The 17,186-nt window shown below is 37.8% G+C and overlaps 2 protein-coding genes and 2 long non-coding RNA genes across 4 annotated transcripts; 2 read left to right on the top strand and 2 right to left on the bottom strand.

The window, feature by feature from the left end:
- Positions 1–16: 16 nt before the first annotated feature.
- On the top strand, positions 17–5,226 carry LOC149037071 (uncharacterized). The gene is made up of 2 exons (XR_016181167.1): positions 17–159; positions 4,470–5,226. It is a non-coding gene; the product is annotated as an uncharacterized LOC149037071 (long non-coding RNA).
- Positions 716–2,183, top strand: LOC149037072 (uncharacterized). Its single transcript, XR_016181166.1, has 2 exons — positions 716–946; positions 1,837–2,183. It is a non-coding gene; the product is annotated as an uncharacterized LOC149037072 (long non-coding RNA).
- On the bottom strand, positions 1,269–6,692 carry LOC149037070 (uncharacterized). The gene is made up of 3 exons (XM_089187714.1): positions 6,279–6,692; positions 4,477–4,826; positions 1,269–3,275 (listed from the first exon to the last, which is right to left on the bottom strand). The coding sequence occupies exons 1-3, from the start codon at positions 6,623–6,625 to the stop codon at positions 2,926–2,928; spliced, it is 1,047 nt and encodes a 348-aa protein (XP_089043840.1). The 5' UTR covers positions 6,626–6,692; the 3' UTR covers positions 1,269–2,925.
- Positions 6,693–9,335: 2,643 nt separating this feature from the next.
- On the bottom strand, positions 9,336–12,736 carry LOC113679025 (uncharacterized). Its single transcript, XM_027195952.2, has 3 exons — positions 12,251–12,736; positions 10,346–10,698; positions 9,336–9,828 (listed from the first exon to the last, which is right to left on the bottom strand). Exons 1-3 carry the CDS (start codon positions 12,649–12,651, stop codon positions 9,521–9,523), a joined length of 1,062 nt encoding a protein of 353 aa, XP_027051753.2. The 5' UTR covers positions 12,652–12,736; the 3' UTR covers positions 9,336–9,520.
- Between the last annotated feature and the right edge of the window lie 4,450 nt (positions 12,737–17,186).

The following is a 17,186-nucleotide window of genomic DNA, read 5'->3' as shown; positions in this document are numbered from 1 at the left end:
TCTATAGTATGTTACAGGAAGGTTAATCCTTCATCAAAACAAAGAACAGTATTACGTAGTCTGGGGTAACTTTGATCACCCAGGAAAATCATGCAATTGCTAAAGTCAAGCAAAAACCCAAGTTATTTAAAGATGGATATGACCAGTTTGAGATACGAGGTTAGTTAAGAATGATCAGGTTTAACCTCTAAGCAGTCAAGAAGCCATGGAGCATTTTGAATATTGCTTTCGCGTTGAGATAAGTAAACTAAAACCTATACTTCTCAGTTGGAGGAAACTCAGTGTTACACTTTATCCAAAACAGCCCTTACTTTATTGACTGCTACGGTAATTGAGAGATATCAATTTACTTCATAATTAAACAACTAAGAAAATAACGATCAAAGGTTAAAACGCAAAGACCTCTTTGAAAATTAGGTTTATGGAGGAGCTGTATTGGCTTTCAAACAAAATTTGACGAAATCGCTAATGCTTAGCTAATTATTAATTCATGAGAAAACGCGACGGTATCCACAGACAGGAAGTTTCGCAAATAGTTTTCCCTCCGTAGTCACAACCCAGAATTTTCCACAATTTTCTTTTCCAACCACTGAGGGAAAGAGTAAGAAGCATTCATTGAGTTTGCGGTTTCCCTGGCATTTTCATTTCCGTGCATGGAATGAGATTAGTGGTCCAAAAGTATAAGGGTGTTTGTATGTACGGGAATCCGGAAATATTGGTCAAGAAAAACCGAAGTTAACGGTTAGATTTAACTTTTTTTTCGCGAGACAAAATTTTAAAAATTGTGAGGTATTTTTTTTGCATGGGAAATTGAAATTCAGCCGTCCAAAATGTGGTGTTTGGAAGTGTAAGAATCTGAAATGTTTCAAGGAAGAGTGTTAAAATGTCATCTTTCAAGACCATTTTTGGGCTAATCAATGGTTTAAACTCATCGGGAAAGCAGGTGGTAAGTTCAAAATAGCAGTCGCTATTGTGTAAGACCGTTCTTAAGTGATCACGTACAAAATAACGCCGAGTGTTTTTTGTCCTCTTCCGTTTTAGGAACTGTGCCCAATTCGCTTTCTTTATAGTCTGCGAAGTTAGTTCTTCGGAATGTTCTAAACGACGCAGAGAAACTATTTTTAGAAAGAAATATGGGACTGAGCCATACAAGTAGAACCATTTTCGATTTTAAGGTCACTTTTTCGTGTGCTTTGCTTTGGATACTTATAATAGTATTACAAGTTCTTTAGCTACGTACGAGAAATTGGTCAGATATTGTAGGCGACTACGAAGAAAAATGAATTTAATATTTCAATTTTAACCCTTTTCCTTATTCCTTTTTGAATATTTACGAACGCAACTCTCTGCCTCGTTAAGCCCATTATTTTCAAGCAAACTTTGATTAGAAATTCCTTGCGATTAAACAAAATAAAAGCCTGTGGGCGTTATCTGGATATAAGATCAAACTCTTTCAGTAGATTATCAATGAAATATTCAGCATCTTGAAAGTCAGTAGAGCTGTGAATCAGATGCCCTGGCTTGAAACTTGAACTTCCAGTTGTGATGATAATATAGTAGCGGCAAACAAGTGAGGAGAATAGATAAAAATATTACCCAGGATTGATAACATTATTAATTCTCTTTACTAACTTATAAGGAGATGTATAGCAGGCAGAGGGAGGAATTAAAATTCAGATCTTGGGAAGTACAAGATGTTCAATGTACAAACGGATATGCAGTATTTCCATAACTGTCATTACCCAAGCCTTTCTTTTGCCTCATAAGTATGGCAATATTTTCGTTAGTAATAGCGCAAAATATAATTAATACTTAATAATTAATTTACTTTGATAGGTCTCCAGAATGACGGAAAACTGGCCCTTAATTTCTCATTCACGACAATAAGTAACCGAGAGTCTAAAGGAAACGACTTGAGGGAACTAGAAAAGTGAATTTTTCATATCATTGGTACTCTGCCGGAAGTCTGCCGGGTTAAGAATACCTAAATATTTTAAATAGCGTTGCACTCTATTAACGTCTCTGAGTGACAGATTGTATGTTAAACCTATCGAAGATTATGATATGATATGTAAACCGTAAACTAAACATAAAATTCATGGTTCATTAGATCATGGATTATTCCAAGAGCGTTGAAAATTTTATTATTTGAACAATACTCAACTAAAAGATGGTGCTCACATCACTTTGTTCGCGCACCCTGACCCAGCTTTCTCACCCGTCCCTGTTAACTAAGAGCCTGAACTCTAAGGGCCTGCTTCGACTATAAACTATTGTGCATCAAAGATTTTTGCATTGGCTAAGTCGCGAGCTATGGCTTTACATTTTTGTGCTTCGGTTTATTTGGCACTCTTGTTTGGAAAAGTTCAGTTCCAGTTCCTCGTTAACGACCGTACCTCACCACTTCTGCCACACTGATCGAAAGGGAAACTTCAAACGTATTCATCTAATTCCTTCTGACCGGCGATTCGTAATGGAAAATTTGCGCCTGTAAACCAAACGGATGGTACCTGAGAGTCTAATGGAAACGACCTAGGTGAACTAGCTTGGGACTTTTGTTTATAGAAAGTATGCCAGGGTTGAAGAAGAGAGCCACAATTCTCTCAAATAATTGTACTCCAGAACTGCTCTCCTCATATTTCCTTTTGGGACTAAATAAGTTTAGTTCTTATCTTCTCAAAGTACAACCTATCAAAGATTGTTATTGTAACTTAAATGTACTCTTACTATTGACTTCATGATCCTTCACACCAAGGATTATTCCTCGAATGCTCTCTGTGTTTTGTTTACTAAATAATACTCGATTAAAAAAATGGTTTTTACATTGGTATGTACGTGTACTCCGCTCTTTCGCTCGTTCTCACAAACTGATTGCCTGGGACAGGCTAATTTGACGGCAAAAAGGTAACGAATACGCTCCAACGCTTAAGGATTCTGAATAAGACTAAAATTCACCGTGAATACTTCGAGTTCGTCGACTTCAAATGGGGAATTGCCAGTGAAATACACTCTCTTATCAACACCTCCAGGATGGATAAAGCCATAACCTAGATCGAGGTGGCTCGAAGCGTTTCTTGGGTTAGTAACATTAAATGCATTCCACACTTCGAGGTCAAAGTACTGTGGGATTCCAAAAGAAGGACCTTTCTTAATGTCACACCGTATACCACCCTTAGCACCTTGTTTTGGCTTTATCATCATCGGTTTACTTCCAGAAGGATTTACTAGCGTAAACAGGAAAGAGTCGCTGTCTTCGATGGCTTTCAAACAGGAGGCTGAATAAAGAAAAATTATGTATCATAAATCATAGAATAGAAAAAGACTTTTTAAGAAAGATAGTTTTAACTGCGTGATTGTGAGGGTGAAATGCGAGAGTGAGTGGAATGCGATCGGTATTTTCCTTTTGAGCCGTTTGTAGTGCTGACTGTCGATCGAGCGATTGGGTACGGTGGTGGCCCGCTTGATCGACAGAAACGGGATAGCCACGTTTATCGAAAAACTGGCACATGGCCACTGATTTCGGAAAAACCAGAGTCGTCACAACCTACACGACGAAGTCTGAGAAACTGTGGAAAAGGTATGGAATTCTTCTGGAATTCTCAATTAAATCTATCATTCTTAAAAACTTTAAATCACTTCCAAACGATTCTGAGACTATTACTATCTCTTCGCAACCTCCACTTATTTCATTCAAGCGCGACAGAAACACAGGCAACTTTTTGGTCAGAAGTTCATTTCAAACCAATCACCAACCTGGAACTTTCTAATGCGCATGCTCACGATGCAAAACTTGTCTTTTCATTCATATCGTAGAGCGGAAAATGTCAGAATCAAAGAGATCCACCAAGATCACTGATCACTTCACGTGCACCTCTGATAATGTCATCTATTACATAACTTGTACTTATTGCAAAAAGTTATACATGGATGAAACAGGAAGACGTCTAGGTGACCGATTCCGAGAACTCCTTCGCGACGTAGAGAGAAATGACAAGGACGCATCCAAACCAGTCGCTAAACACTTTAATATCCCTAATCATTCTACGCAGCATATGGCAGTTTGCGGCCTTTCCCTACATCTAAGCAGTTCGGGAAGCCTCAAAACTCTTGAACAAAAATTTATCTTTCAAATCGGCGCTCTTAATCCTCACGGAATCAACGAGCGCTTTTCATTCAACAGATTTATTCTTGTTTTACCATTACAATATTTATTTACATCAATAGCGTAGCTCCATTTTCTGCATATAAACACACACACAACCCACAATTCCTCCATTCGCTCTGACAAAAGGCTAACACTCGAAACGTCAGCTTTAAAACTCTTTACGGTGGCCAATTTACGTTATCATTTCAGTTGATAACACTAAATTACCCCGTTATACTCTCCCATTGACGCGGCATCAAAGTTTCTTTAGAAAATTACCTCCTTAAGTAGAGATTATATTATTTTTTTATTGTGGCAACTCTAGGTCATACCTGGTTCCCACGACTTTGAAGTGTAGCCACCGCAGACGTTTTCACCACTTTTGATCACCACCAGAGTAGGACCTTTGTTATCACAGCAGCAGTGAAAATCAGTGGGGGTTGCTCCATCGACAGAAGCTCGATACAACAGAGAAAAAGAAACCCCAGACGGCAGCCACGAAGTAAGCGAGGATATGTAAACTTCATCCTTTATTATTGAGGAGAATAATGATGAAAACTGTTTAAGTTGAGAAATTACTCCTTGAACTTGGTAGAACTCGGCTTCTTTCAGCAACTGTTCTTTAAAGATTCGGTCATTAGGGAGAAGGAGCTCACCGTTGCGGAGAAAGTTTAAAATGTACCTTGATGATGACAAACACAAAATTTGGAAAATGAACATGTACATTGTTGAAATCACTAAGGTACTTCGAGGTTTTCAGCTAAATCCTCTACCGTTTATTAAGATGGAGAAAGTAGACATTAACTTTAACTCACCGCCCTCACATTGCCCTCATCCTAATTCGAGCGTGGGCGCTTATTCGAGGAAATACGGTAATTATAAACGGGAATATATATTTGAGCTTAATAAACATGCTGTAAAATTTTATGCCAGTTGCTAACAGTGCAATTTCTTCCAGTCGGTAGTATATATATATATATACTGTAAGATTTTACGCCAGTAACTAACGGCGTAATTTATTCCAGTCGGTTATTGTAGTGTAGTGAAGCCACAAAGGCTTAAAAACATATGCTGTATTCCGAGCACACGAAGAACATCACTCCTCACCCTTCCCCCTCTCCCGGATATGTCTGCAAACTACCGCTATCCTAATACATTGCAGTAATAAATATATTGTAAGATTTTACCCTAGTAACGTAATTTCTTCCAATCGCTCTGCAGACATACTGAGAGATTTTACGCCGTTACGGGGCGTGAAATTAATTTTTTTTCTGATAGCCAATTGGCTCCTAAATAATTCAAAGTGGTAGCCAATTCAACAAAGTTGGTCGCCATTGATAAAGACAGACAAAACCTTTTTTAAATGCTGTCAGCGTTCTTGATGAACCCTTCAAAATTAAATCAGGAAAAAGATCTTTAACATGCTACAACGTAGACACTAGAATGGATGATATACAACGTTCAAGCTCACCTAAATCCAAGATGGCGTGTAGTTATCGATCGAGATGCATGTGCTGCGTTTTGGAAACAAACTTAACGAGGAAGTTTGCCGCGGATTTATCTTTGCTGATCTGGTAAAATTTCCGCACAGCCCCATACTTCATTATGCATTCAGTTCTTGAATAGAGAAAACAATGACTATAACAATACATTGCCATTGGGAAAACAGATTTGTTTTACAATAGCATGGGGCTGTGCGGAAATTTTACCGCTGACCTTTTTCATTCTCTGTATCTCTAATTAAGGATATGATGAAGCATTCCAGTCGCCAATTTGGCGACTAACTTTTAGGATTTGGTCGCCAAAGTGAAAAATTTAGTCGCATTGGCGCCTGTATTAGGCGCAATTTCACACCCTGCCGTTAAATTTTTAACGGCTTAAAATCTTACAGTATGTACACCGACGCAGATAGTGGCGTAAAATCGAACAGTCTATAGACTGTGTTAGTCATACATTACGCCGCTATCCAATTACCGGTTATAAATCAACAACAGCACAATTCCTGTCTCATGACCTCTAAAATGTAGGTGATTTTCGATAAAATTTGGTGGAAAATTAAGTTTCAGGAGAAAATAAGGATATTACATAGTTTCAAAGATTCTCACAGTCGTTTGGTTATAATTTAGAAACCTACCGAAACAGTTTCCCATCACGATCGATGAAATATGCTCCATCTTCCTCGTCCGCTTTTAAATCGAACTTTCCAGAGAACATCGCACAAAGCATAGAATCTGGATCCTTTCTCAGAGTATCTAGTGTTGTTTTATAAATTTTACCACCAACATTTAACTTGATCTTGCTGGCAAAGTGAATTTGGTTCAATGTTTTTGTGATCTCCTCGATGGCCGCTTTCTCTTGTCTTGCATTGTCGAGGTCTTGCTTCAGTAAGTCCTTAGCTTCTTCCATAAGCTTCTGTGCATTAGCTATTTTTTCACTTGCCACCTCGAAGAGACTTAACACTTTTCCCTGTCCAGTAGCCATGATATATGTGATATTTACTTTACTTCCACCACGTAAGTGAAAGTTGATGAGCCTCAATCTTTCAGAGCAGCGGTTAAATTTTTCCTTTTTTCCCGGTACCCAATCTATTTCCGCTCGATAGTGAGCGTACAGCATAATACGTAAGGTTTTTTTAAGATTTGAAGTCAGGTACGAAGCCACGAATCTTGTCCTTTTTCTTTTTTTAACATTATGCAAAAGCATTGATGGGGAAATCCTCTTCGAGGTGTATTTATGGCATTCATGCGTCTGTAGACTCTGATATTCAGTAATACGGTGTACTTGAGAACGTTTAAGATAAGTATTATTTGAACTGCCGTATTTGTTACGGTTTCAGCCGAACAGATGGCCTTCAAAGCAAGAAATTGATGACTGAGCAATTGTTTTAAACTGCACAGCCCTGTCGCAACTCCTTAAAAATTCCAAAGCCCGCCAAAAGTAGGGATTTCATATCCTAGTCTCCTTCGAAGCCGGTCCATCAGAAGTCACGCAACAAGATTCAAAAACGGCTGCGTCGCGGAGACTATTGAAGACACGCACTACTGTTTCAAAAACCTTGGAAAAGGTTTTCAGATGTTCTCATTCACGTAAAGTGATGAATTACAAGAATTTCGACAATGGAAACTCACTGCTTTTTCAATTTATTGCAACTGTTACGGTTTGCTAATACTGTTTGTTTTTACAGCAACAGATACTATGAAAAGCTAACTTAATTGCTCATTTTTGATTTCCCAGATTAACATAAATCGTATGGAAATTTCTCAATTAAATATCAGTTAACGTTCTTTCAACAAAGACTATGAAATATTAATCACTTAGGCTCTGCAGGGATTTAACGAAAAAAGCTCTATGAATGTTTATGAAATTAAATCATGAACTGCTATTGTATATGCAGATTTGCCCTGCGTGTTTTCAACTGTTGGGTTTCTTATTGGTTAGAAAGTCAACATAGAATGATAATATCTCCCGTTTAACTAATAACTTCACGGTTAAAATTCATTTACTAAAACTTCTGGTCGAATAACATTGGTACAAGCCTTTTGAACGCTTTTATCTTGTACAAAAACTCAGTAATCATTTGTGATATTTACCTCAGTGAGTTACATTGACGTAAAACAATAGATTTTACAATAACGACGGCGAAAATATTTACAGAGACAGACTTTTAGACGCCTCGGAAAGACACGGTCACTACAAATATTATGTTTCATAAGTCTTCTAACGCATGATAACCTCGATGTAATTGTTGAAAATAACTCACTTATCTTTCCAAAATTGAAACTAACGCTGAAAAATTCTAAATAAACATTGAAAAGATTAGAGAAAGGAGCTGCTTAGGGTAGACAGGGACGCGCATTTTCGTGTGTTTTTCTTAACTGTTTAAAGACTTCTGGTCAGGATTTTAAGTACGCCGCAATGCATTACCTCAATTAGACCTTTGGAGCAAAAGCAAAATACAAATTCGATAATATTTGATATGTATTTCAACATATAAAGACATCAAAGACTTGTTATCAATGAGAAGAAAGATACGATGAGAAAAAAAAGAAAAAAAAATGACAAGTTTCCCACCGCCAGGTATTGTGCCCTACCCACGGACCGCAACATGATGCGGTCAGATGCTCTACCCACTAATATTAAGGTCATATTTTAGGTGTCCTACGCACTGCAAAGATCAAGCCTAGAAACATATGCGATATTTCATAGGACGAAAAGAATCCCCTTTGAAGAAACTCGGTCCACTTAGAATTGCTGTTTCTATTTAGAAGTACGTGTCTACTTTTATTTTATAAGAAATTGTGCACTACTGCATTACCTCAATTTGACATCTTGAGCAAAAGCACGAAATAAATTTTATATAAAATCATATGTGTGTCGAAATAAAAAGACGTCAAAGACTTGTTATCAGTAAGGAAAAAGATATGAAAAGAAAGTAATAATAAAAATAAAAAAATGACAAGTTTCCCCGCGATAAGGATTGAACCCTGACCACGGACCGCTAAATGGTTCGAGTCATTACATTCTGGGCATCTGTTAATTTGACATTTGTCAATTTGAATAGGCTCAGCTCGTTATCTTCTTCAGCCGCTATATGGTACGTTGGCATTTCCTTCCTGCACCTAACCGGAAGCAATAGCTTCAGTGAGCCTCATCGAGATTCTTGTCACCAGCGGTTTTCAGAAGAAAGTTTCGTGCTCAGGGTATTTCCTCGCAAAGAACCGTGTCTGTCACACGTTAAATGCATACGAAAATGAGTGAAATAAATGTTTTACGAACTTCTTTGACCGACAATGCGATAAATCTGCGTAGTATGAGCTTCTCCCAATCAATTTATAATTTTTAAATCTGCCTTGTTCACGAAAACCGTCCGTAAATTGTTTTCAATTCGCTTTCCGGCGGGTATACGAGACACATCAGGTTTGTAACTTTTGGAATGGAAGTATAAGTTCAACCCTAAGGCTTTATCGTGGAAAAGAGGGCTTAGTTGCCAAAAAAGCTACTTCTTGTGTATTCCAACGAAAGTTCAATATATTTGAAAACCAACCTTAACGTTCAAAGAATTTAACTCAAAATTGTAAATAAGTTCAGCTTTCTTTACACAGCCGAGGCGAAAACACGAACTTTTGACGAATTTTTTATTGCATGGTCCGGCCCTTTGAACGCTGACTCATTCATCAACGCAGTGCATATGAATGTGTTTTGCTTTATTGAGTATGTTGTGTCTGTTCTGTATTACCTTACTATAATTTACAAACTACGTTGTAAAATGTGCATTACAGAGTTGCCTTACCGTTTCAGGTACAATTATATTTAGTACTTAAAAGTCAACTGCATCCTGAATTACTTCTCTCTTATTTCAATGAACAAATTCCGTTTCTAAAAGATAACTTTAAAAACTTCCAGGTCATCAATTTGAAATGGACTCGTGCCACAGAAAAATGTCTTTTTATTAACATTGTCCGGACACTTGAAGCCAAAACCGAGGTCAAGATTGTTACCGATTGTTGACCAGACTTGTAGATCATAACACTGTGTGGAAGCGGTACCAAATGTGGGTCCCAAATCAGTTTGGCAATGTGTACTTGCATCTGTCTTCGTAGCTATCTTCATTGGCTTTGTTCCAAATGGATTTATCAGCGTAAACAAGAAGGAATGGCTGTCTTGCTTGGCTTTCAGTTCACAAGCTGAGTGAGTAACCGAGTAAAGCATTAAAAAAAATGTCGCATGGAATGGAAGGTGCCAATTTATACACCATTCACACCAAAACTTATATTCAGCCGTGTTTTGTTAAACACAGCTACCTATGATTGTCGATGTAGCACAATGAAATTACAAGTTGCGATAACTTGAATCCTACGGAAAATTCAGTTTTTCAGTTCTCTGTTTCTGTTTTAACTAGACATGTTTTCCCAGTGTGAATTGATCTTTCGACTTTGTCTAGATTCGAAAACGTTTTCTCTTTAATAAATACAGAATTATAAAATTGTTTCATTTGAACCAAAGACATGGTTCAGTTCACTAATGACTCATCTTTTAGCTCAGTGTTACTGAATCATCCAACCATACGAACATCAACGACAAGCGTACATGCTAAGTCGAAGTTTCGTAAAAAACGTATTAATTACAGCTTTCCCATGTCAAAGTTTACATAAATACTTGTTACCGTCCAAGTAAATGCACTGTATTAATTTTTAGTCTTACCCGATTCCCACGACTTTGACGTGAAGCCTCCAAAGATGTACGACCCGACTCTAATCACCACAAGAGTGGGACCTCTGTCATCGCAGCAACGATGGAAGTCGGCTGGAGTTTGTCCATCAAAGGAGGCTTGGTACAGCAATGAACAAGTAGCTCCTGGCGGCAACCAAGATAGGAGAATGGAATGATGGGCCTCATTCTTTAAAATCAACGTGGATTCAAAGGGAATTTTTTCTTCCAAATCGGTGATTATCCCCTGAATTTGATAAAACCTGGCTTCTGCGAGCAGCTCCTTTTGGACTATGTTGTCATTTGGGCAGAATAGGTTTCCATCTCGAAGGTAGTTCAAGACGTACCTTAAATGACGATGAAGATGAAATGTCAAACCATAACCAGCCAACTTTATGGGATATATTGATTACGTATACGTGATCTTTTAGGCATTTTTGTGGTAAATTTGAGGTCGAGTGGCAGGTATACGCTAAAATACTTTGATGAATAGTCAATTTCTTTAAAAACTCTCAAGTCGTCATTTGGACCGTTATTTTAATTTTAACAGCAGAAAGCGCGCTGGTTACACTGAGGCTCAAACATTTCTTTATTTGTTCTCTTAAAAAATATGTGTGTTTACTTTTGTATTAAGATTTTTGTCTAATTTTTTTATCTTCCGCTTTGAGTTAACACTTGAAACATTAGCTTTGTAAAGTTGCTATGATCCTTGATCAACATTCCTTTCATCCATGTCGATTATCAACCTTACAGATTTATCCTTGTCAAAGATATGTTTGTGCCCTCCATGTACAAACAGGTTCGCTGTTGCTGAGAGTATGGCGGAAGTGTTTGGGTAAAATGCAATCATTGTTAACAATATGATGAGTCAGAGCTAAGAAATTGCAAGGCGTGAAACACCAATATAATGATCTACTTTCCCTCTTATATTTTACGTTATTGAAATGCAGTTTCAGTTGAGTTTCAGTTTGCTTCATTAAGATAAATTAACTTAATATCCTGATCCCAGTTTTTCAAGAAGCTGATAATGCCATCCAGTGGATAAATTGCTCTCCAGCGGATACATGTTACCAAGACGTACAGTGCTATCCACCAGATATATAGAGATTTATCCAGTGGATAACGTTATGTACCCTTCGAATAACCGAAGCCTCTGCTCATCCATTTCGATGTGTGGTCTGCGTTTCAGTAAGCAGGAAGTGAAAATCCGTTTGGCGACTAAGCAATTATGAATGTGAGTGTTCGAGATAATTGCCGGTTTTCCTTTTCATCACTTTTTGCCTCGTCATCCGATCTAAATGAAGGCTCCTGTGTACTCTTTGTGATAATTGTAATTTCACAGTATACTGATCAAGTAATGACGTTGCCTTTCGCCTCTCTAAGTTTTGAACTGAGACACGGAAAATTTTGCATAGTATGTAACACGAGTGACGAGGTCGAGCAACGACGCCACAATTCCAGCTTTTTCAAACTTTGCTGATTGAACTTTGTTTGTTTGTTGTTTGGAATATATCAAGATTTGTTGTGGTGAGTGCCGAAGATGAAAATACATTTTTCGAACAAACAAGAGAACGAGAACACCAAATAGAAAACGGTGTATATAATTTGGGCCGGGTTTTACAATTTGGGCACCGGGTATTTTGTTTCTATTGATAGCCAGTATTTGTACTACAATGAATATTCATTGTCTAGTTAATAAAAATAAAATTACAAGTTAGCTCAATATAAGGGAAAGTCCGAGCCTACTTCTTCCTTTGAGGCCATGCTCGACTTCACGCTCAGTAGCTCACAAGATGTCAGAATTGGTTTTTCCAATACCGTAAATGGTGAGACAAAGAATGATGAGAAGAATTTTTCAGTGATTAAGAGTACTCTTTACCACAAATAATTTTTTCATACCTGAAAAGTTCTGCATCACGGTCAATAAAATATGCTCCATCTTCCTCATCCATTTTTAATCGGAACTTTCCCGAGAACATCGCACACAGCAAAGAATCTGGATCCCTTCGTAGAGTATCCAGTGTTGTTGTATAGAACTTACCGCCAACATTCAACTTGATCTTGTTGGCGAAGTGGACTTGACTCAATGTTTTAGTGATCTCATTGATAACAGCGTTTTCTTTTGTTGCATTTTCAAGATCTTGCTTAAGTAGGATACTTGCTTCAACCATGAGCTGCTGCGCGTCTGCTGTTTTTCCGATTGCATTTTCACGTGCGTTGGCCATGAGCTTCTCTGCATCGGTTAGTTTGAGGCGGGCCAACTGAGAGAGGCTCATCTGCTGTTCGAGAAAAGAACCCATATAGGAAAGATTCCACGAAAACTGCTTGTGAGGTCTTTGTGATGCGGCCTTATAAACCTAGGTTGTCACTCATTAGATTGGTCATTCATCAGTTCGTGTCAGATTAATTTTGCATCATTTTCTTACGTCAATTGAGTAGCTCTAACGATCAGCGGTGAGCTATTGATGGAGGGTTTCAATGGGGTGATGACCTTTACGGCTAACGAATAAAATTTTGGCCATTTTACGGCTGCTGTAAACCCAAAATGACACAGTGAAGACGAAAAATTTTTACAGCTAACCTTTTGTCTGAGACTAATGGTTAGAATGTTTCAAAACTGAGGATAATAAATTCTTTGGCCGTTTTACGACTAATGTGTAACTTCATTTAGATCCTCTGGATATTTCCTGGTTGTCATTGATTTTGATAAATTACAGAATAAATTTTCATTCACTTTGCTAAGGCAATACACCTTAGTTCAGTAAAACCACATTATTAAGCCCACGGTTTAAACAAATTGCGAACAACTTTGAAATACATTTTTATCTGGAGAGAAGCTTTTGTGTCTCAGGAGGGGCTTTTATGCGTTCTAAAGAAAACGTTTCGAAAAAAGCTAACAGCCAAACTTACTTTTTATTTACCTTAATAGAATTATCCGAAAAGGTAGATCAGTTGTAATTAACATCCCGATCACAAACATCTCGGAGACCTGTCATATCTCTAACGGAAATTTTACAGCCAAGAAAAGCATCCAACAATGGCCGGAAACTACAGAAATTCAAAGTTCAAAAAAAGTGCAAGAAAATGCAAATTTACCTGAGTCATTATCACTTATTTGAATTTCAGATTTTTTTAATTATTCAGTTTTGCGTGTAACTTTTGCACGAGGTTTGCGAGTGAAATGAAGAGTGAAGCGAAGGTCATAAGCTACTTCGATGCTTCGTTTTCCAGCTTTACTCACATTTATCCAAATTTTACAACCTTCCTTAGTTACGGGATATGTGGACCCTTACTCTGGTCGACTGTTTCGTCTTGGCATTCTTCAGAACTCCCTGCTTAAGACATCATGGCTCCGTTCTTATTGTGAAGCTCATGGATAATTTACCCGCCGAATTAGGCTTTCTCAGGTAACATTCTTTTCTTTTCGTTATCTTGGACACAATTTTTGTCGAATCTTCTGCCATTTCTACTTCATAGTCAACCCCTATCCAAGTATATGTCTAAGTTAACCATTAATTCCCATACGCGATTAAAATACAATTTCTTCTTAAAATCTCCATACATTATTCAGTAAACAGGTGTGGAGAATAGAAAACCTATCAGCTAAAGGTTGTTATCTTGATATGACACTAACTTCTCTTGATTTATTCAGAAGTAAATACATTGCCTCCAGAAGAGAGAAAATATATTCAGATCTTTTGAGTTGTAGCGTTGCAGAACATGACGGGAGATCAAGCAACCCAAAGCCTAGTCGGTTGTGATAATATTATTAACTGTATAGAGACGGTTACAGTTTGACAAAATGATTAAATGTAAAATTATTAGTTTCATTAGATTCTAGGCACTCTTACAACAGATGATTTTCTTAGGCAAGTGCACATGTCCAGATTAAAATGTTCGTTATCGTAAATGAAAAAGTACACAATCCGTCAGCAACAACGATTCTTTGCTGTGACAATGATTGCAAGACAAGGGTCCTTGTTTTTCACCTGTTCGAACGTCCTATCAAATCACCTTGCCAAAAAGAACTTTCTTCTTTAAAGGCGGCTTTATTTGGCAAGCTGATCGCTGTTTAGTGGCTTAAAATCATTAAGTTACAGTTTATAGCTGAACTGGAACAAACTGCCATCTGATAAACCTAACTGCCTCTGACTTAACTTACACTATAAGTGAAGCTTACTGTGACCCTAAAGCCCAGCTGAAAATTCATCCTCTCGTAACTTCATATTAACTCTGATAGTTAGTCACATATTTGAAGTTTTTCGTGATAAGTTAAGCCCTGTAGCGCAGAAAAGTATCTATCATTGTCTCAAAACACCTTTCTTTAATTTTTCAACGGTGAAAAATACGGCCAAACTGAGCTGACACAAGTGATGATCACGAATGATGATGATGATGATGATGAAGCTATAGTCATGATGATGACATCATGGTGTGTACCAGTCTTATAACAAACTTGAACAGACTACTTTTAATTCCAGGATATTTAAGGTGAGCCTTCACATCTTCACGTGTTTTATAATAAGTGTGCAAACATCCATAAGAATCCTCATAAGGACGTTCAAACGCAGTGCAGTGAAGAAAGCACAGGCTTTTGTGTAAGAAAAGTTTCTTAATTTTCGAAATCAACGTTTTGACCAGCCCCTCTCAAGAAATCTTGGATCCGCCCCTGTATTAATAGGCACCTACGACCTTTGGGAAAAGCATAACGAAAATTTGGAGGGGTAACCTAAGATCGACTAACATACTGTCAGGGACGAGTGCATTTTACAGATATCAGGACAAGGCCAGGCTGTAATACGGGTCAGTTTTGTACAGTTGGTGGAATTCGCCTTTTCAATCTCGCTAAAATCTTACAATGGGAGAAACAGTCGCGCAAAGTTTGGCTCGCCGGGGTCTGGGTCGAGAGGTCTGGGATCAAGACCTGGTCTTGCTATCGTGTTGTGTTCTTGGGCTAAACACTTTACTTGCACAATGCCTCTCTCTACCTGGGAGTGTAAATGGGTACCAGCAAACTTTCAGGAAAATATGATCGGAAATGCAGGGGGGGGGGGGGGGTGTAACCTGCAATGGAATAGCATCTCATCTTATTGAACTAGCAGTGATCTTGGTCGATAAGCACAAGCACAGACTTTGCCTTTTTGTTAACTCCTACAATATTACTTGACATTGAAAATTAGTTAGAGGGAGATCATCAAAGCAGACTCACGCTTACAGCAGCGACTTCATTTTGACATAGGGACCTGTTTTCCATCCATCTACACAAGAATCTCATGTGACATCATTTTCATGGGATGCTAAGTGGCAGTCATGGATCTATGGATTGTACACTCATTTCTTCAATGCATTACAGGTGAGAGTTTATTTATTTTATTTGCTTTAAAATAACATCGAGCATTTCCGAGTCTTTTTCACTCTGGTTAAAGAGTGAACTGGTTAACTACTTTTCCGAGCTTTCATGGGCACTTTTTATCAACAAAGTTTTAGTTTAGGGGAATAATTCTCCTACTCTTTGTCTTCGGAATAAATCTATGTATAACTTCTTTGACCTTCTTTATCCTTTCTCTTCTGACAATAGTGTTTGTAATAGCAAAGCACTCGACCAATTCAGTAGAAACATGTGTAAAAATATTATCAGATGTTTAAACATAGTGTGGAGTTGAAACGTGAAGAAACGTAATCAAAGCGAGAAACTATGGAACGAAATTTTGAGTTTTCAGCGAAAACGTACAAACTGATATTTTTCATTAGCTGAAGTAGATCCTCAATGATTGTTCTTTAACATAGGAAAAAAAGAAAATAGACAAGATGTTCGAAGAGATTGTTAAGAATCGTGGATAGCAAATCATAAGTTAACGTTAAGGAATATCAACGCACTTTTAAAACGGAGAACTTGCAAAGGACAAAGGACCGTTCAAGATTTAAACTAAAGTAGTTTTTTTCATTATCTTGCGAGGCAAGAAAAAGAGTACTGAATGTGGTTGATCTAGGCTTTCATAAAACCATCGTTTTCTGACACATAAAGCAGAGAAAAGAATAAAAAAACCCTTACAGGGTCGAGCATAGACAATCAACGAGGTTGCAAAGTGTATCCACCACAATTAAGTTGCAAAGCGGTTTTCCTGCATGCTTCATAACATAGGCAGAATTAAGGCCTTTATTACATCACCAATAATTAATGGGCTACTGATTGGCTACCCGAGCGGCCACGATGAGATCGGTGGAGCGCAAAAGAAAATACGTGGAGCGGACTTAATAACTATGACCTCACTTTCCTGGTTTTATTGTGCTAAAAAGAGAGTTTGTTTTCTTCCTGGCTCTCGAAATAAACATTTCATTCTTGATTCTTATTAAAGCGTAATATTTTGCTGAACAATAAATATTTTATTGACCAGGCTTGTTCAGTCAAGATGGCTCAGTGGATGTTAGCCTCAGTGGATGTTAGCCTCGTTCCCTTTTTGGGTTTTTATGGCCCTCAACTTCGTCTCGGTCCATGAAAACGCAAAAAAAAAAAAAAAAAAGAACTCGACCAATATCTAGCCATCTTGACTGCACGCTAGGTCAGTAGCTCATATGTAATCGGTTATCAGCACTGAAGACTTTGGCAACACTCGGAGCTACTTTCGCTCAAATAATGCCACGAATGTCTGACTTCGTTTCCGTTGAACGGTGTTAGAGGCAATGAAACTTATTAATGGTTGTTTATAACAATTACAGTGTTATGGTCACGGTTACTTCGATGACATTCCTTCCAAAGTACAGTGACATTCTTAAAAATACATTTTTACATTAATCAGCAATATCGTTTTCATGTCATTAAGAATATTTTTAATCC

The sequence above is a fragment of the Pocillopora damicornis genome, chromosome 11 (genome assembly GCF_964200805.1).
Source record: "Pocillopora damicornis chromosome 11, jaPocDami1.2, whole genome shotgun sequence".
In the NCBI taxonomy this organism is placed as follows: Eukaryota; Metazoa; Cnidaria; class Anthozoa; order Scleractinia; family Pocilloporidae; genus Pocillopora; species Pocillopora damicornis.
The sequence above is the reverse complement of the archived record's forward strand: the minus strand, read 5'-3'. Positions and strand labels throughout refer to the sequence as shown.